At 33.9% G+C, this 20,974-nt stretch overlaps 1 protein-coding gene across 1 annotated transcript in view; it reads right to left on the bottom strand.

Moving 5' to 3' along the window:
* LOC127221716 (uncharacterized) overlaps nucleotides 1–20,974 on the bottom strand; it is a 165,293-nt gene that overhangs the window by 72,187 nt on the left and 72,132 nt on the right. Inside the window, 8 exon segments of the mRNA XM_051183729.1 lie at nucleotides 153–214; nucleotides 12,335–12,416; nucleotides 12,498–12,526; nucleotides 13,168–13,261; nucleotides 15,035–15,102; nucleotides 16,593–16,665; nucleotides 16,751–16,779; nucleotides 19,741–19,792. Coding sequence (XP_051039686.1) covers nucleotides 153–214; nucleotides 12,335–12,416; nucleotides 12,498–12,526; nucleotides 13,168–13,261; nucleotides 15,035–15,102; nucleotides 16,593–16,665; nucleotides 16,751–16,779; nucleotides 19,741–19,792 — 489 coding nt within the window.

Below are 20,974 nucleotides of genomic sequence, written 5' to 3'. Positions count from 1 at the left end.
ATATCCTAAGCAGTTAATTATGTTAAAAATTTCATTCTAAACTTTGGAATATTTATTCAAAATTCATATTAAAAAAGAAAATTTCATTTAGCTTGTGGTACACCATTTAAAAAGAAAACATTGAAGTAGAGATTTAAATTGGAATTACATACAGATGATTGAATATTTTCATTTCCATCAAGATTTTCTTCTGTTTTCATTTGTAAGTATGTTTCTGTTGAAGTAAATATTTAGATAGTTATAACAAAGAAGAAACATTATTTCTAAAGCAGAAATATTTATAAACATATAAAAAGTATTTAAAATAACTTATTATTAAAAGTATTTTTATTCTCTTATTTCAAAGGTAAGCTTAATATTCAACTGCACACTTACTTTTGTAATAAATATATACAACTAAAAAGAACTTGTATACATGATTGATATCATAAAATGTTCCATATCAAGACATAACATCAGTCATTTATTCATTTATTCATTCACACAGCCAGTACAATAAAAATGAAATGTGTTAAGAAACATAATAAATAAATAAAATAAAGTGCCTTAAAGAAAAGTTTGTACCTCATAAGAGTAGCTTTCATTGGTTTAAAAACTCAAGATTTCCTGTTGTTTAACATCTTTCAGTAGTTATGCTATATATATATTGATCACCCTGCAACACTTAACATGGAATGAGTCCATGCTCTAAACAAGAATTTTATCCAGCAGCTCATTGTAACACTTGAAGGCCTCATTCATTACACCCTTCTTGCCCAAGAAAAACATGTGTTACTCTTCATGGCATTACTTGGGTTTTTATTTCATTTTCTTATAACTAAATTAGTACTTTTGTTTCATCTTTGTAAAAAAGTCCTTCAACTTTATTATTCAATTACTGGATATTTACAGAGTTCTGAACCATTAATATAAGTGGTAAGAGAGAAATTAGGAAGATAGAAGACAGTAAAGTAGAAATAAAACTACAGTGGCAAGATAGAGAAATATTTGCCCTGAGAAACACCAGTCTGGAAATGTAGGGGCAGATGAAAATAACATTTCTATGAGTACAATAGTACCAAAGAAAATGGGAAAAGTTCTGAAGAAAGAGGAATTGCAATGACTCCATATCAACAGTATCAAAGACATTTTCACATCCACCATTGCTGCAAATCACAACATCAGAGATGGAATAATCTTAGATTTCTTATATTTTTGGTTGTGAGACTAGCCTTTAATGGCCAAACTTAGATCTCTATATGCAAATAATAAATAAGGATAACATGAAGTATCTAAAGTAGAGAAGTCTATTCAAGGTTGAAAGAATGAAATCGGATTGACATCGCAAAATGAATGAAACCAGAGATTTTCTACTGAGCAAATTAAAGTAGATTAAAAATAACTGCTGTGAACAAAATCATTCTGTACACTGTGAAGATGTGTTACTCTCATTATTAATAAAAGAAAACTGATTGTCTAGTGGCTAGGAAGGATTTTTGGTGCAGAGAGAATTCTGGAAAGAAGGGAGGAGTCAGAGGAGAGGCCATGAGACACAGAGAAAATAGGATGGGAAGTAAGTATATGAGGTAAAATAGCCTGGGGGCAACACATAGATTATTAGAAAAAAAATATCAGAATCAAATTTAAGGGCAGTTAGAAAAATTGGTTTTTGTGTGAATTTTCACTCAACTTACGCTAAGTCTTTTTAGATTTTAAATACAAGAGACAGTCTCTAGAAGAAAATAACACCACACATTTAATTAAACATTTTAATAAATAAAATATGATGATGATCCCAATAAATGAATGCAACAAGAACAAAGGTCAAATTACTGAAGTAAAGTCTATAATTATAGAGAGGGAACAAATACCTGAATACAGATTGACATCAGATGCTTAAATAGTGTTGAAATTCCCAAATTGATACTAGAAAGCTATAGCGGATATCTTGAATTAAACACCTAGGGGACATATATACCAATGGACTAATAACACTTTCATGTTTTCACATTATATTGTAATTTGGCAAGATCAAGCATTGACAAAAGCTACAATGGAAGATAATTCATTTTTCATTAAACAATTTGACTAAACGGGTCATCTTTGATATTAACACATAAAGTAAAGGTTAAAATGTTCTGTTGCACATGAACAGGCTAAGTGATATGAAGGATACATTCAATTTTCTCTAATTATAAATGTGAACTTTTAATTAGCCATTCTCAGAATGTATGTGGTACCTGGAAACTACAAAATAAATTTACAATACTGAAATAAGATCATCAAAATTAACCTAAACTGAGATTATACATATATTAAAAATTAGACAAAATTTTAATTTTTGAACACAGGGTCTTATTTAATGAATATGCACTTTTGGCATTCAACATTTGAGTGACTATAGGCTTTTGAGTTTAATTGTAGCACAAGCAACAAATACATCACCTCAAGTTTTATAAATGCAGACTTCATGGGTTGCTAGATTACCAACTAAACTTTGACCATGTCCCCTATTAGTTCTTCATGAAACTTTGATATGCCATAATCCATATTCTTTATATGGAATTTTACATCATGACCTCTAACATATAGTTTTTCTTTCAGTAATCAAAATGTAAGTTGTGAAAGAAGCCAGGGCCCACCATATAGACCTGTTACCAATTGATCACTTTTGTGGGCACCTATTTTTACTTCCTAATATTAACATGTTGACCTTTATGATAACCATGGAAATACTAATTCCATGTGTTGCTGACAGAGATATTTACAGCTACATGCTAAACATTGTACATTTCTTTAGTCATTCACATGTTTCTATAGGTGATGAAGATAAGAATTATAGTATCCTTCTTTCTACTTCTCAGTCATATTTCCACACTACTGACTAATGGAATGTCTCCTGAATGTCTGACACTTCATTTTCCTTAAGAAGTTGTCAACCATAAATTAATACAACTAGTATATCCTTTTACCTGTCCTATCTACCACTTTGATCTTCATTCCCCATCTACTTTCCAAATCATTATTCCTTGAAGGTCTTAAGACAAACAGTATTTACCATCTTCTTATAAAACATCTCAAATCTCAACATTGTCAAATTAGTATATTATTGAACGTTCTTGAAATACATTCTTACTATAGTCTAAATAATTTTATTTCTCCTACATTTTTGATAGGTGACCAATTTCACTAGTATTTCATAAGTGTTCTTTGAAGTCATTTACTGGTGACACAAATCTTACCTTTCCCTCCTTCATTTAGAATATTCATAGGTCTTGGACTTAGTCCTGTTGATAAGTGTGGACTGCACCTCAGTTGAATATGTGTAACAATATCCTAGTAGAGCAAATATAAGTAGTGAGAACCATGAATTTCTATTCACTATGTAATAAAATAAGTGAACTTCTTGTAATAGCAAGTATCCTATGACTGAAAGATGGCGTAGTGGCTGAGACTTTCTGTTCTCTTAGAGCACCAGAGATTTTGGGCATTACACAATCATCTCTATCTCCATTTACAGTGAGATTCAATGAATTTTGCCTCTGTGGGCACTCACATATATGTATGTGCTCATTCCCACATAAGAAATACACACATACAATTAAAAATATAGACTTTTGAAATAACATAAGCAAGTATTCTTAATATTAAGAAACATGTTTACAAAACATTTTAAATTTATGAGTTAATAAGACCTATGCTTCCTAAGACAAAATTATATTCATCATCATTGATAATAAAACATTTAACCCACTATGGAAAGCTGGTGTGCATTTATTAACAGCCAGAACATTATACGTATATCTGCACAAGGGTTAAATTCATGACACATATACTATCATTTTTATTTTCTATGTTTGAGAATAATTAAAAATTTACATTTGAATATATTAACCTAACTGGAAAATGTTTAGCTAACAAAAGGACACATGTGATCTCTACAGTACTAAGTGATTTTAAAACACAGTGAAAATTATCAGATATCCAGGATGGTATTATGACACAAAAAGATTAATGAAACTGTAGACAATTGTTTTTTAGTAAATTAAGCAAGACAAATACCATATGTTTTCTCCAATTTTGGATTTTTTTTATTTCATGAAGAGCGTACATGAGCATGTCTTTGTATAGGACATGAAAATATAAGTGAGATACTCTCTTAATAAAAAGGAAGTAGACACAAAGAATGGCAGAGAGAAAGGACAGGATGTATGTAGCATGAGATATAAGTTCAACATCCCTTAAACATTTGATAATTTCTTTTAGAAAACTGAACCCTAAAATGTTATGCAGGCAGAAAATTCAGAACAAATTCATTTTTCCTATGCTTTAACAATTACAGCACTCTAAAATATTCACATTATTAAAAATTCAAAATATATTTTGTCAATATTACATTAATTCCATCTGAGTAATTTGTGATCTGTGCCATAGCCTAAATGATTTTGAGAACTGCCCTATATTTTTAGTTATTTTGACATTTTTAAGGACACACACTAAAACAAACATACCAGAAGAATCAAGCAGTTTCCTTGTTTGGTTTAAAATACAGAATAATTTTAGTAAAAGATCAATAAAAACAAAGTTAGTAGAATTAAATGACAAAATAATAAAATATATTATTTTTTTTTCAGACTACAGTAAAGTGTCTGAATTGAGTCCATTCTCTCTTCAGAAGAATATATGTTTTTTAATTTTCTGGGATTTTTTTATTTTATTATTTTATTTTATATAACAAAGTTCAATTAAATGAAAACAAACATTTATACACAATATTTGGGAATTTGGGCGTCGTTCTTTCCAAACTACTTCCTGCTGGTAAGGGATTACACAGTGCTTTTTAGTTATTTGAATGTTATGATCCCCCATAACTAGGAATCTATTGACTTATATGATAAACAGTAATGGTTTCTCCCCATTTTTATCTTGTCACAGTTTTGTGTCTAAGGCTGACTCCTCCTCATTCATTTGGTAGCTTCAATCTCACATTTATAATAGCTTCCATGAATACAGAGTTGTACTACTACTCACAATCCCACTATAAAAGACAACTTCCTTACTGTTCAATGGTGTGATCCTTTTAGTATTCTTCCTCTGGCTATTTGGTCATTTTGTTACATTGTGACACTTCTCATTTATATGCCCACTGTCACTTTGCAGATTTTAAAGCATTAAAAACCATGAAAGGGAAAATATTTCTGTCTCTGCTTCACTGACAAGAATTGGTGATACACTATTCAGTATCAAATGAGTCCCAAACAAAAATCACTCTATTTCTACAACATACTCTACCAGTTTCCTAAAAATACACACTGAAATAGTATCAGATACCTACACCATGCATGTGCATTAAGACAAGGCCTAATTTATTCTCATGTTAGCTAACTTCTTTGGATAGTATTTTGGTTGTATTGGCTGGTTAACGTCAGTGTAACAAATAAAAAGTATTATAATGTTATTGTTTATGGTATAGCAACTGAGGGGGGAGTATATTGTTCAAATTTTCCAGTGCTTAGTAGAAATATACATACTTTTCTCTTGTGCTGTTATGAATAAAGACTACAATTTCTTGTAACATATCAATAAAGATGTTAATAACAATTTCCAGAGTAATTTTAAGCATGAGCTAATAATCAAGAAAAATTCAAAACTTATAACTAAATTTTTTTAAAAATAAATTTTAAACGTTGTTCCATTCATTCTATATGTGGTTAGAAGACTAAATTTAGTATGCAGTACCAAAGAAGTATAAAAAGGATAAAACAAACTAGAAATTGAAATTTAACATTACATACAGATGATTGAATATTTTCATCACCATCAAGAATTTTCAGATTTTCCATCTTCAACTCTATGTCTGTTTCTGTTGAAATAAATATTTATGTAATTATTTCAAATAAAATAGAATAACATTTCTGAAGTAAGGATCATGAGTAGAGAAAAAATTAAAAGGTAGATTGTGATGTATTATATGAAAAAAGAATTTTTAAAGTAGTTATTAACATAATTACATGTTTTCATTCTCAATTTATTCTTCATCTAAGCTTATTTATCCAATGAATATGTGCTGTGATTTATATTATACAGGGTTCCTGTTGACATATAAAAATTTGTAAGATTCACCCACATATCTATGCATACAAAACAAATGAATGCATCTTTTAAGATGTGATTTTGTATCTCTCTAACAGTAACTTTAGCCAGAGGAAAAGCTGTCTTAATTAGTTCAACTTCTGTGAACTGTTTAAACTTCACTGAAGTCACTATGACTTAAACTTGATGATTTCTTTTACTCTTTTAAAATACAGCTTTTCTCCTATTACTCAATGTAAAATGTCTTCCGTAATTGTTTCTCTTTCCCCAGAAAAACATGTTCTGGTTCTGACAATCTGAGCTTTGCTGCTATTTACTTACAACTAAAAGGATAAGATATTCATTTACAGTATTAATCTTTATTACAAGACTGAATAGAATCATCTTATATCATTGGGTAAACTATCTTTAATTCAGTATTCTTAGAATTCAGTTACTGATTATATACTGGGTTTTGGCTCTTGAATTTAATGGGTATAAGAACAACTGACATGGAATGTTTTCAGGGAAATGGATGATTTCACTAGTAATGTGAGAATTTATAATGTTCTGTAGAGGCAGAGTCAAAATACAGTAACATGACTGACAGATAAATGTTAAATGGGAAGAAAATTAGTTCAGACTATAGAAGAAGGCAAGGCCAAAAAGAAAGAAGGGCAATGATGTCAGAAAATACAAGAAAATCTAGAAATGGAGAAAATGAACCTGATAGACACACCCTTTTCCAAACTAACCAAAGGCAGAGAGATAATATCCTAATTAACAAAATCCAAAATGAAAAGGGGGACAAAACAATAGATGCTGAGGAATTACACAGAATCATTAGGTCATGCTTTACTTTAGAAACCTGTACCCCCCAAAAAAACTGGAAAATCTAAAAGAAATGAACAACTTTCTTAATAGGTGTCAGGCACCAAAATCAAATCAAGACAAGAAAAACAATAGAAACAATCATTAAAAGTCCCCCCCTCCACAAAAAAAAAAAAAACAAAACAAAACAAAACAAAAAAAGCCAAGGGCCAGATGATTTCAACACAGATTTCTATCAGATTTTCAAAGAAGAGCTAAAAGAATATTGTCAAATTCTTTTTAAGAGGCGTAATTACCCTGATACCAAGCCAAGCAAAGATGAAGAAAATTACAGACTGATGGGAGATGCCATTCTGTAAATATGTTTCTCATACTGGTTAATGAATAAAGCACTGTTGGCCAATAGGAAAGCAAGATAGGCGGGACTAGGAACAAGGAGGATTCGAAGAAGTAGTAGGGAGGAGTCAACTTGGAGAGCCTGGAGAGAGCACAACCCCAGCTCCTCTCCGGTAAGATGAGACCACGTGGAAATACTTAGATTAATAGAAATGGGTTAATATTTAAGACAGAGCTAGCCTATAAGAAACTAGTAACTGGCCAACAGTATAATATCAAATACAGCTTATCTCTGTGTATGTTTTGGAGCTGGCATTGCGGTGTGACCAGGTGGGCCATGGGAAAACCTACTACTAACATAAGACCAATCTCCCTCATGAATATTGATATAAAATTACTTCACAAAATACTGGCAAAATGAGTTCAAGAACACATCAAAAAAATTATCCACCACGATCAAGTAGGCTATATGCCAGAGATGCAGGAATGATTCAACATATGAAAACTCATCAATGTAATTTACTGTATAAACAAGCTGAAAGAAAAAAGAAACAAATGATCATTTCATTAGATGCTAGGAAAGCCTTGAACGAAATCCAAAACCCCTTCATGATAAAGGTTCTGGAGAGAACATGGAGATAAGGAATATTCCTAAGCATAATAAAGGCAAACAACAACCAACATTAAATTGAAAGGAGAGACACTCAAAGTGATTCCACTAAAGTCAGGGATAAGACATGGTCATCCACTCTCTCCATATCTATTCAGTATTACTCAAGGTTCTACCAAGAGCAATAAGATGGCAAAAGGAGACCAAGACAGTACAAATTGGAAAGGAAGAAGTCAAGTATTACTTTTTGCAGATGTTATAATATATATATATATATATATATATATATATATATATATATATAACCACAAAAACTTTGCCAGAAAACTGCTATGGCTGGCAAACACCTTTGCTATTTAGGTGGATAAAAGATTAACTCAAAAAAAAGATAGCTAGCCTTTTTTTTCCTTTATACTTTTCTTTTTATTTTAAATATCGATCCCAGTTCTCTGCCTCCCTCCATTGTTCTCTCCCATTCTCCCTCCCTTTTTCCCTCTCTCCCCTCCAGACTTACACCCTGACCACCCTCCCATCTCCCCCCATCCCAGTCCACATGTAGGGTGATGCCAACTAGGAGGGGTCATCAAAATATGTCATGTCATTTGAGGTAGAACTAGGACTTCACTCCTAGGGAAGTATCCCTTCAAGGAGATGAGCCCACAATATCTTTGTGTACCAGGAATACATACTGGTTCGACTGTCTGAGGTCCCTTAGACAGCTAAGGCCTTCTAGTGAGACCCATGTTCAGGAGGTCTGAGGTCTGAGTCAGTCCCAAGCTGGATTCCCAGATATCAGTCTGGGAGCCCATTAGCTCCTCGTTTTTCAGTCAGCTGTCCCTGTATGTTTCTGCAACCTAGTTTTATCCTCCCTTTCTGCATCTGGATTCTGGTTAGGCTCAAGTTTAGTTGTGGGTGTTTGCTTCTGATTCCAACAGGTACTAGATAAGAGCACCATTATGGTGGATGAGTTAGTCATTGATCTCATTATCAAAAAAGGGCACTTTCATGCATAGATGTGGATAATTTGGGTATATGCATAAGAGGGGGATTGCCGGGTCCTGTGTTAAACTGATTCCCATTTTCCTGAGGAACTGCCATACTGATCTCCAAAATGGCTGTACAAGTTTGCACTCCCACCAGCAGTGGAGAGTGTTCTCCTTTCTCCACATCCACTCCAGCATAAGTTGTCATAGGTGATTCTAATTTTAGCCATTCTGGTAGGAATAAGATGGTACCTCAAAGTTGTTTCGATTTGCATTTCCCCGATAGCTAAGGATGTTGTGCACTTTCTTAAGTGTCTTTTAGCCTTTTAGATTTCCTCTCTGAGAATTCTTTCTTCAGTTCTGTACCCCAATTTTAATAGGGTTATTTGGTATTTTGGTGACTAGTTCTTGAATTCTTTGTATATTTTGGAGATCAGCACTTTGTCAGATGTAGGATTAGTAAAATCTTTTCCCAGTTGGTGTGCTCCCATTCTAAGTTTATGGAGGACCCATTTATTAATTGTCAATCTCAGGGTATGTGCTATTAGAGTTATGTTCAGGAAGTGGTCTCCTATACCAATTTGTTAAAAGATATCTCCCACTTTCTCTACTAAGAGGTTCCGTGTGGCTGGATTTATGTTCAGGTATTTGATCCATATGGACTTGAGTTTTGTCCATGGCAATAGACATGGGTCTGTCTGCAGTCTCCTACACACCATCATCCAATTATGGCAGCATCATTTGTTGAATATGCTTTCCTCCCCCCATCGTATACTTTTACTGTTTTGTCAAAAATCAGGTGTTCATAGGTGTGTGGGTTAATATCAGGATTTTCGATTCAATTCCTTTGCTCTACCTATTTTTTGTGCCAATACTGGGATGTTTTCAGGACTATAGCTCTGTAGTAGAGCTTAAAATCAGGGATGGTGATGCCCCCTGAAGTTCTTTTATTGTATAGGGTTGTTTTGGCTATCCTGGGTCTTTTGTTTTTCCAATTAAAGTTGATTATTATCTTTTCAAGTTCAGTGAAAAATTGTGGTGGGGTTTTAATGGGGATTGCATTGCATATGTAGATTGCTTTTGGCAAGATTGCCATTTTTACTGTTTATCTTACCTATCCTAGAGCATGGGAGATCTTTCCATTTTCTGGTATCTTCTTTAATTTATTTCTTTAAAGACATGCAGTTCTTATTATATTAAGTCTTTTACTTGTTTGGTGTTACCCAAAGATACTTTATGTTGTGGCTATTGTAAAGGGTGTTGTTTCTCTGATTTCTTTCACAGTCCCTTGGTCATTTGAATAAAGTAGGGCTACTGATTTTTTTGAATTTATCTTGTATCTTTGTATCCTGCTAGTTTGCTGAAGGTGTTTATCAGCTCTAGGAGTTCCCTGGTAGAGCTTTTTGGGTAACTTATATAAACTATCATATCATCTGCAAGTAGAGAAAGTTTGACTTCTTCCTTTCCAATTTGGATCCCCTTGATTTCCTTTTGTTGTCTTATTGCTTTAGCTAGAACTTCGAGTTCAATATTGAAGAAATATGGAGAGGACACCCTTGTCCTGTTCCTGATTTTAGGGCAATTGCTTAAGCTTCTCTCCATTCAGTTTGATGTTGGCTATTGGTTTACTGTATATTACTTTTATTATGTTTAAGTATGTTTCTGTTATCCCTGATCTCTATAAGACTTTTTTCATGAAAGCATGTTGAATTATGTTGAAGGTTTTTTCAGTATCTATGGAGATGTTAATATGGTTTTACTTTTTAAATTTGTTTATATGGTGGATCATGTTAATAGATTTTTTTATGTTAAACCATCACTGCAACCCAGGGATGAAGCCTACTTGGTCATGGTGGATGATTTCTCTGATGTATTCTTGGATTCGTTTTGCCAGTATTTTATTGAGTATTTTTTGCATTGATATTCATCATGGATATTGGTCTGTAGTTTTCTTTATTAGTTGTGTCTTTGTGTGGTTTGGGTACCAAGGTTATTTTGGCCTCATAAAAAGTGTTTGGTAATGAACCTTCTGTTTCTATTGTGTGGAACAATTTGAAGAGTATTGATATTATCTCTTCCTTGAATTTCTGGTAGAATTCTGAACTGAAGCCATCTGGCTGGGTGTTTTTTTTTTTTTTTTGGTTGGAAGGCTTTTGATGACTGCTTCTATTTTGTTAGGGGTATAGGTCTATTTAAGTTGTTTTTTGTTCTTGATTTAATTTTGATAAGTGATAGTTATACAGAAATTTGTTCAGAAATTTGTTCATTCCTTTGGATTTGCAAATTTGGTGGAGTACAGTTTTTCAAAATATAAATTGAAAGTTGTCTGGATTTCCTCTGTGTCTGTTGTTATGTTCACCTTTTCATTTCTGATATGGTTAATTTGCATATTCACTTTCTGCTTTTTTCTTAGTTTGGATAAAGGTTTGCCTATCTTGTTGATTTTCTCGAAAAACAAATTCTTCGTTGCATTGATTTCTTGTATTGTTTTCCTGGTTTCTACTTTATTGATTTCAGCATTCAAATCAAAACAATTCTGAGATTTCATCATACACATGTCAGAATGATTACTATACAAAACACAAATAATAGGTTGTGCTAGAGAGAATGTAGAGCACTATGGATGCATATCCTGAACTGGTCATTTTCTGTGACCAGATAGGACTTCTAATAGAGAGATTGGGATGCTGGCCAAGGCAAAGAAACTTTGACCTATAATCTGTCCTGTCTAGTGAAATTTTATGGTAGGGATGGGGCAATCAAGGTAGCAAGAAGATTGTGAGAATGGCCACCCAATGCCTGGTCTAGCCTCAGACCAATACCATGATTTGAGCTCACACCTGACACTGCCCAGAGTGCTAGAATCCATAGGCCAGATGGTCCAGAGACCTACAATAGAACCAAACACTATTGGGGAAAATGTCAATGCAATGATGCTTAGCAATATTCTGCTATATTTATAGATTGATGGCTACTCCAATCATTATTAGAGAGCCTTCATCCAATAACTGATAGAAACAGATGCAGAGACCCACACTCAAGCATTAGGCTGAGCTCAGGGAATCCACCAAAAGAGAGGCAGGTAGGATTGTACAAGCCAGAGGTAGTCAATGATATCTTAAGGGATAACACAGAAAAAAAAACTAACCTGGGTTCATAGGAGATCATAGTCTGAATCAACAACCAGTAAGCCTAAATGGGACTGACTTAAGCCAGACTACACATTATGTGTCAGTTGTGTAGCTTTGTCTACTTGTTGGAATCCTAGCACTTTGAGTAGGGGACAACAAAAGAAGTTGAAGTAGAATTAAGCTCCCCCAACATATTATGAGTAGACAAAGCAAACCCAGTATGAGTTTAAAATGGAGTTAAGTTCAGTCATAATTAAATCCTTTCACCATGTTCAGCAATCTATGTGCATCAGCAGAGGCATGTATAATTTACCAAGCACCCATGGGTCTCATACAGCATCCTAAAATGTCTTAAAATAGTTACTAAATAAAAGTAGCATTACACAACTTACCTGGTGGGATTTCTTGTTCATGCTTCACCGCTGATACTTCAGATGAAATGAAAGCTTTACTTCCAGTGGGAGACTGAGTGTTCTTTAAAAATAATATTTAATCAGTCTTCTATATGTAATATTTTCAAACTTAATAATCAACAATGAAATATGAAACTTTTACCTTCCATTCTGGATATATCTTATGAAGAACTATAAAGGAGACATAGAATAAATTATATGTTAATATCCATAATTTGGAAACTTCTACAAGCCATTCTAATTTTGACTTATGGCAATATCTAGGAAGAAGCAACAGTATACATGCCATTAAACTATGCTGGCAAAGATGTCCATGGCTATCTACTTTAACTGTAATATAAGCTCTGCTGAGATCTAGTTCTGCCTTCTCTGCCTTTCTAGAACTGATGAGTACAAGAAAAACTGTGCTTTTCTTCTACCTCTCAATCATATTTCATACTGCTATCTCATAGTCTATTTCTCCTACTTTCCAGTTACTTTTATACCTTGCAAATTATGAACCTACCCTGTGATCCTGACCTTCAACTCACTCTACTTATCATTTTCATCTTCATTTCTTAACTTCCTTCCAAATTTTGTTTCTTGAAAATCCTCAAGTAATGGATAATTTATATTGTGCTTATAATTCAGCTCTCATCTTGACACTCTACTTAAAATATTACAATTTTAAAAGATATATCATTTATTAAAAACCAATAAATCCATTTATTTGAAGTATTTTTGATTACAATAATGATATATATTTCTAAAAAACATTTCAGCCTATTTTAACATAATCTTGATTTTTTAAATATATCATGTATAATACTAACCTTTATCTCCTCCAATTAGATAGTTTGTAGATCTTGAAGTTAAACCAACTGATAAATGTGGTACATACTTTGACTGAAGAGAAATAATGAAATTCTGGTAAAAGTCAATATCCACAGTAAGTTTAATAAATATAGGTAATCACTTTTCCTAAAATAAATGCCTTTCTCATCTTAAAAGAGGGTTTTTAAAACATTCTTAAAACTTTGTAGAGATCGATGGATCACAGGGATCCCCACACCAGTGGATTCATTATATCCCAGCTCTTGTATCTATAGCTCAGAAATATCACAGGAGAGGGAAGAAAGGTTTTAAGAGCCAGAATACCAGGAAATCTCTGGTAAATGATCTTCATTAGAGATGGCTGCATAAACAGGACTGGATAGGCAGTAGCAATAGACATGTAAATGTTCAAATGTGGGGTTTCACTGAGTCTTACCTTCAAGACAAAGAATATAGGTAACTAACAGCCCTCTCTCATGGATGAAACCCCTTATTGATATTCAGTACAAATTTGTCAGCTCTGAAACCATATACACACCAACCAAAACACCCTGTGTGGGTTATACTTCTAAATTTGTGAAGACACATACATACACATATGTATGTAACATTAATAAACAAATAGAGGCTGTCAGTTTGAGATTTGGGTTAAAGATGTGGGAGGAGTACAAGGGAGGAATTCAGGGAGGGGCAAGAAGAAGGAAACAGAAATGAAAAGATGAGGTAATCACAGTCTTAATAAGAAGGGGATTAGAAAATCACACACATTGTCTACATTGTGTTGTGGATTTATTCATATATTTTTCTCTGTAGTTTATTATACTAATAATAAATATAGGGCTTATTATTCATCTGAATTCCTATCTCTTCACCATTTGTTTTTAGAAAGACTTAGCTGATAAAAGGATATGATACTGCCCCTCCAACTTTATTCACAATAACCCCGGGTTTCCAAGTATGACCCCTTCCTATTTACCGCCACCAAAAAATAAATTTCATCACTGTTCAGTATTGTCACAATTTTACTAGTATTTATGTGTCATACTTAAAACATATACTGATCATGTGGTTATTTTTATTAAATATAGTGCATTGCCACAATTTGCTTCTTACTACTTTCCAGATACTCAGCTATAGGAAAATAGTTAAAAAATAGGTAATAAGACAATCTAACAGTGAATTTTGTCTCAGCTTGATGGGAATGTTTAGTGAAAATCTATTCAATTTCTGAGGATTAAAATGTCCTTGTGGCTTCTAGACAACAAAATACTGTATTTCTACAGAATGTGCAGCCTGACAGTTCCACAAAACACAAACTTAAAGAACAGAGAATCTCTACACCATGTATCTGCATTAGGACAAGGACTAATATGTTCTTACATCAAGATAAGTATTCAAATTAATGTTTGCAATATAACAATGAAGTTATTAGTGCAATGTTGCTTATGTTCCTAAGTTTTTAGTAATAATGAATTTTTTCTAATCTTTTTATATATTAGAATAATTATAAAGTAAGAGGATGGTGAATAGCACGTAAAAAGGCCAGAAGAATTACAAGAGGACTTAGTCATGAGCAACTTCAGATTTTAAGACAATTTGAGAGTTCTAAGCATCAACAATTGAAGAAAATAGAGAACACAGTATAGAAAGAGAGCAAGGAGAATCTGGAAAGGTTTGGAAAGAGGAAAGGAAACAGAGAGATGGTGAAATTACATTTTAACCTCAAAAAATAAGAAACTTAAAAAACTAATTTTAAGCTTTGGACTTCTTGTTCTAAAAGTATATCCAGATGATTTCATTGAGTCAACAGGAGACTGTTTAAAAATTAAAATGCTAAGGTAGTGGGTGTAATAAAACATTACATACAGATGACTGAGTATTTTCACTGCTCTCGCTATAGTCCTGGCTCTCTGTTTCCAAATTTAAATCCGCATCTGAAAGAAGAAATCAACACTTAGGTTTTGACTTAAACAAACCTGACATGACACTGCAAAAGTCTTTATAATCATAGAGAAAGAAGTTTAGAAATTACTTGTCATTGAAAGTAACTTTTCCTGAGGAACCGCCATACTGATCTCCAAAATGGCTGTATGAGTTTGCACTCCCACCAGCAGTGGAGGAGTGTTCCCATTTCTCCACATCCTCTCCAACATGAGTCATCACTGGTGTTTCTAATTTTAGCCATTCTGTCAGGAGTAAGATGGTCAGCAGCCCACAGACTGGGAAAAGATTTTCACCAATCCTATATCCGACAAAGGGCTGATCTCCAAAATATACAAAGAACTCAAGAAACTAGTCAACAAAACACCAAATAACCCTATTAAAAAATGGGGTATGGAACTGAAGAAAGAATTCTCAATAGAGGAAATCAAAAAGCTGAAAGACATCTAAGAAAGTGCTCAACATCCTTAGCTATCAGGGAAATGCAAATCAAAACAACTATCCTCAGGAAAATGGAAATTAGTTTATCAAAGGACCCAGCAATGCCCCTCTTAGGCATATACCCAAAGGATCCACATCCATGCAACAAAGATATCTGTTCAACTATGTTCATAGCAGCACTATTTGTAATAGAAAGAACCTGGAAGCAACCTAGATGCCCTCAATTGAAGAACGGATAATGAAGATGTGGCACATCTACACAATGGAACACTACTCTGCAGAAAAAAATCATGGTGTCTTGAAATTTGCAGGCAAGTGGATGGCACTTGAAGAAACCATCCTGAATGAGGTAACCCAGTCACAAAAAGAGGAACACAGTATGTACTCACTTATATATGGATTTTAGACCTAGATCAAAGGATCACCAGCCTATAATTCATACCACCAGAGGAACTAGGATACAAGCTGTATTCTAAGAGATTTATAAAAAGTCCTTCACAGAACTGGGAAGGGACATGTCCCCCAGAGCACAGGGGAAGTGGGGGTTCAGTTAATGGAGAGAGAAGTAGGAGAAAATGAGGGAGAGGAAAGGAAAACATGTGAAACCAGGAAGATTAAGCCTGGTTAGGAATAGAAGACAGGAGAGAGAAAGGGAAAGAAAGAGAGAGAGAGAGAGAGAGAACATAAAAGAGGGAGCCAATATTGGTGTGAAGATAAAATTGAACACAAAGAAAGGTCTAGAGAACTACAAGACTGCTGACAAATAACAATTTGAGCTTCTGTGGAAAGGCTACCATAAATGCCCTTCCCGGAGTGTGAGATCAACAACTAACTTCTCCATGGAGCCCTCAACTAATGCCTGTTGGAGACAGGAGCAAACACCCATACATAAACACTGATTTTTAAATAATGATGTTAGAATACTATTATGATAATTCCCATGAAAATTTTCAGTAAACTATTAGAAATAGAGAAGAATGTGATGATTTAGTGTTTGAAAATAGAGACTATATTTTAGTATAGTAGAGTTTTTAGAATTTACCTCCTAGGAAGGATTGTCTGTGCATCATCATTGAAGCTTCTGATGAGTCCGAATCTTTCATTTCCACAGGAGGCTAAATGGGTTTTCAAATATATATTTAGTGAGTCTTTTGCATACTATAGCCTATGAACCCATAGGAAATAATATGAAATCATTACCTTCCATTCAAGAAATTTCTTTTGAAAACCTAAAATGATACAATAAATTATATATTAATATGCTTAAATATATTTGGATTTCATACAGATCTGGAATGGAAAATCATTATGACTGATTTTGGGAATGGCTAAGGATATTTGGAATTTCGATGGATTTTTCTCTTTGCATGTTGTACTTAGTCTTTCTATATCTTAAATATAGGATGCAGGGTGGTAATAAAAAAGGCCATTATATTTAACTGAATGAAAAATTCTCAAAGTATAACTATAATCCAAATAAAAAAACTAAACTAAATGCAAATGTTATACATATCACTATGAAGTCTGTAAATAAAAGAAGAGAGCCCATCTTGGATTGCAAGTTGAAATCATCTGCCTATAGTGGTGTTAGAATTGTCCAGCCTGAAGTTGAATATTTTATCATGTATTTTTAATCAAATGCTTCAGAGACATTCACACCAATATACTCAAAAAGATTCCATATAGTATTGTAACATTACAAACATGAATCATTAACAAAATATAGTAATAGGCACAAGTCACATCTCCATGAAAAATTATGCACTGAACTGGTCAGTGAATATATCCATTCATAGAATAGCAAGATATAAAATGTTAATTTATATAAAAACATGCTTAAAACTGAGGAAAGTATTCCATTTTACTTTCTAGAATACACGTGAATTTTGTAGTAAGTAATCTTCAGAATAAAGGAAACCTAAATACAAAATAAAGTTCATTTATAGCTGAAAGGAGATCACAGTAGGCTGACTTTTCAGAAGCACTACAAATTATTAATTGTCCTTTCCTACCTTAGGATTCAGGGCCACATCTAATGCAAGCATGCGCTCGATATTCTACAGCTGAATGCTATGTGGCATTTAATTTGCTTAAACTAACTGACAAATCTACATCACCTGAACATGTCTTATACATGAAGAAGTCCAAGGCTATTTAATTAGAGATTAAATTTTAACACTGATCCTCAATAGACTGTCAGTGAATATTTGAGAAGCCTTAGTTCACCATCCACATTCCGTTGTACATCATTTGACATTGTGGTGTCAAACTCATAAGGTTCCTTTAATGTTCCAATGCACATAGCCTAAGAAATGATCACCACTAGATGGATTATCTGCTGCTTATTTTCTAAGCATTTATTGTTCTACCTTTCATTGATATTTTGGCCCAATTCAGAGAATCAGAGAAGAAATAATGGCATTTGACATTCCATATATATTATGAGTGACACAGATATTTATGATTATATACTGTACATTAAAAGAAGTTCCATTAGGCCTTCTCCTTTAATCAGATTAGTGACTACACTGTCATTATAGAACCTACATCCAGTAACTGATGGATAGTAGATGCAGTGACCCACAGCCAAGCACTGGAATTAGGTCCTGGAGTTCAGTTGCAGAGAGGGTGGAGGGATCATCTGAATAAGGGGAATCAAGACCATGAAGGAAAAAAACCACAGAGACAGCTGACCTAAAATAGTGAGAGCTCACAAACTATGGACTGATAACTGGGGAACCTGCATGTGACCAAACTAGACCCTTTGAATATGGGTGACAGGTGGTGTGATCTGATTTTTTTTCCAGGGGGTTGGGAGAACATGAACTGTTTTTGTTGTTGTTGTTCCTGTTTTGGAGCCATTCTCTATGGTGGGATACTATGCTCAGCCTTGAAACAAGAGGGAGGGGTTTGGTCCTGCCTCAAGTTAGTATGCCACACGTTGTTGATGCCCTAGAGAAAGCATTACTCCCTATGAGGAGTGGATAAGGGGTGGGAAGGGGGTTAGGTGGGGGCCAAAAAGGGGAAGGAAAAATTGGAGTTGGTATGTAAGATGAAAACATTTTAAATAAAAAAAGTTCCATTATGACCCAGTTATTCAGTCTTTCACACCTTCCCACAAGAGATAGACACAAAGAACAACTGCCCTTTCTCTTTCCTCTCAGTCTTGTTTCCATACTAATAGCTCATGATGTATTCCCCCACTTAACATTTCATCTCCTAAAGAAGTCCCTTTTAATGCCCTTCACCATATACATTGCTCAAATCCTTCCATCTATACCAATTCTATCCTATCTTCTTTCCAAGTTCTTATTGCTTGAAATTCCAGATGCAGAGAGGGAAGAAAATACCAGGGTACAAAATCCACAGAGATAGCTGACCTAGCTGGGAAGCCAGCATTGAGTGTACTCAGGTTGGCTGAACATGCGTCTCAGTTACAAGGCCTGGGCAATCTAAGGGACCTCTGACAGTGGCACCAGAATGTTTCCCTGGTGAACAAAAGTACTTTGGGAGCACATCCCCCATGGAGGGAGACTCCCTTAGCCTAGAGGCAGGAAGGAGGGCCTAGTCCCTACTCTAAATGACTTGACAGATTTTGTGGACCCCTCCTCGAAGGCACCACCCTCCCTGTGAAGTGGGAGTGGGTGGGAGGGTGGTCAGGGGGTATGGGAGGGAGGGAGAAAAGAAGGGAGGGAGGAAAGAAGAGAGGGAGAGAGAACTGGGATCGATATGTAAAATAAGAAAAAATAAATAAAGCATAAAAATATTAAATTGTTGTTGTTTTTTAAAAATAAGTTACTTTTAATTCTGTGCATGTGTGCATATCTTTGTGATGTTGTGTTTGTTTCTGAAACATGGGTGTTTACAGAAGCAGAGGGTTTGGATCCTCCTGGAGCTGAGCTATGGGTGGCTACTATACTAAATTGTTTGCTGGAAACTAAACTCAGGTCTTTCGGAAAAATAGATGTACTCAAAAGCACTAAATCCAGCCCTGTAGCCCTGTAATTCAGCTGTTGTCATGCCCATTTTAAAATAATACTGATGCTTAGTGATGCTTACAACTTATTATAATCTAACGCTTATTTCCAATTCTACACTTATTTTTATAGACAACATTTGGCTAGTAAAATACATGCTGGTCCTGATTTTGGTAATTCCTTAAAATGGCATACTGATGACATAATTCTTACCTCTCGCTCCTTTTATAATATTTGTGGATGTTGGAGTTAATCCTAGTGGTAACTGAGAAATATATCTTGGTTGAATATGTGTAGAGCTATCCTGATAAAAAATATTAACATAGGCCATTCAATTTTAAATCCAATTTAAATATTTAAGCAACTTTCTTATTTTAAAAGGAGGTATTATAGGGCTAGAGAGATGGATAAGTTGTTAAGAAGGTATCCTGCTACTGCAGAGAGCCATTTTTGGTTCTGAGCATCCTGCTTAGGTGGCTCATAACCATCTATAACTCTGTCATCAGTTTGCTCTGAATCCTCAGGCCTCTCTAGGTTTCTGAACAGAAATGTACATATACACAGAGACACAGTCATACATACATTCAAATATAAAAGAGTAGTCCTTTAGAAAAAGCAAGTATTATTAATATGAAAATAAATATATATCCAAAATATTTTTGAAATAGGAATTCATTATCACACATATGCTTCCTAGATGAAATATATATTTAACATCATTGAAACAGACAATGTAAACTCACCATGTAATGTAACAGGACATGTATTAACAACCTGAACATTAGGTGATATGAATATTTGGATTGAACTTCAGGACACATACAGTACCATTTTTTCCAAATTGCATATCAATGAGAGGATGTTTCAAAACAGATTTGAGCATATTATCTTCATTGAACTTATAACAGAATAAAGTATTTACAATCCCTACACCAACAAAAAATCATTGTAAAATAGAAGAAAAATATGTTATCTACAAAAAAAGCATTGTAATTGTAGGTAATCTAATCAAGTATAGAAACTTAATCCAATCAGAGTGATACAGGTCATGGATTTTCTCTCATTTTGTCTTTCTTGATCTTTAGCAGGAGATGTAAGTTTATATTTTTAATTAAGAAATCACAAGTTGTTGTTATTTAATTATTTTATTCTTTCTAAGATTTCTACTTGACATTTTTGTTTTCCAATTTCATGTATGAGTACTGCATCTGAACCACTCAAGCTCCACCTCCACCCTGCTCAAAATCAACTCTGCATATAGGACATGAAAGTAAAAAGGGACTTCGTCTTTGGGAAAGGGGGAAAGTAAAAAGATCTGAGAGAAAAAATGAGGGCATGGGGCACTGAAGGATATGTTCAATATGCACAGTTGGGCAACTTTTTGTAAAAAGAAATTAAGAACTTCAAAGGGAGAAAAGTCAGATATAGCATTCATTTTACATACAGA

Source organism: Phodopus roborovskii, unplaced genomic scaffold, assembly GCF_943737965.1.
Source record: "Phodopus roborovskii unplaced genomic scaffold, PHOROB, whole genome shotgun sequence".
Lineage (NCBI taxonomy): Eukaryota > Metazoa > Chordata > Mammalia > Rodentia > Cricetidae > Phodopus > Phodopus roborovskii.
Note: the sequence above shows the minus strand (reverse complement) of the source record. Positions and strands in the feature narration are given on the sequence as shown.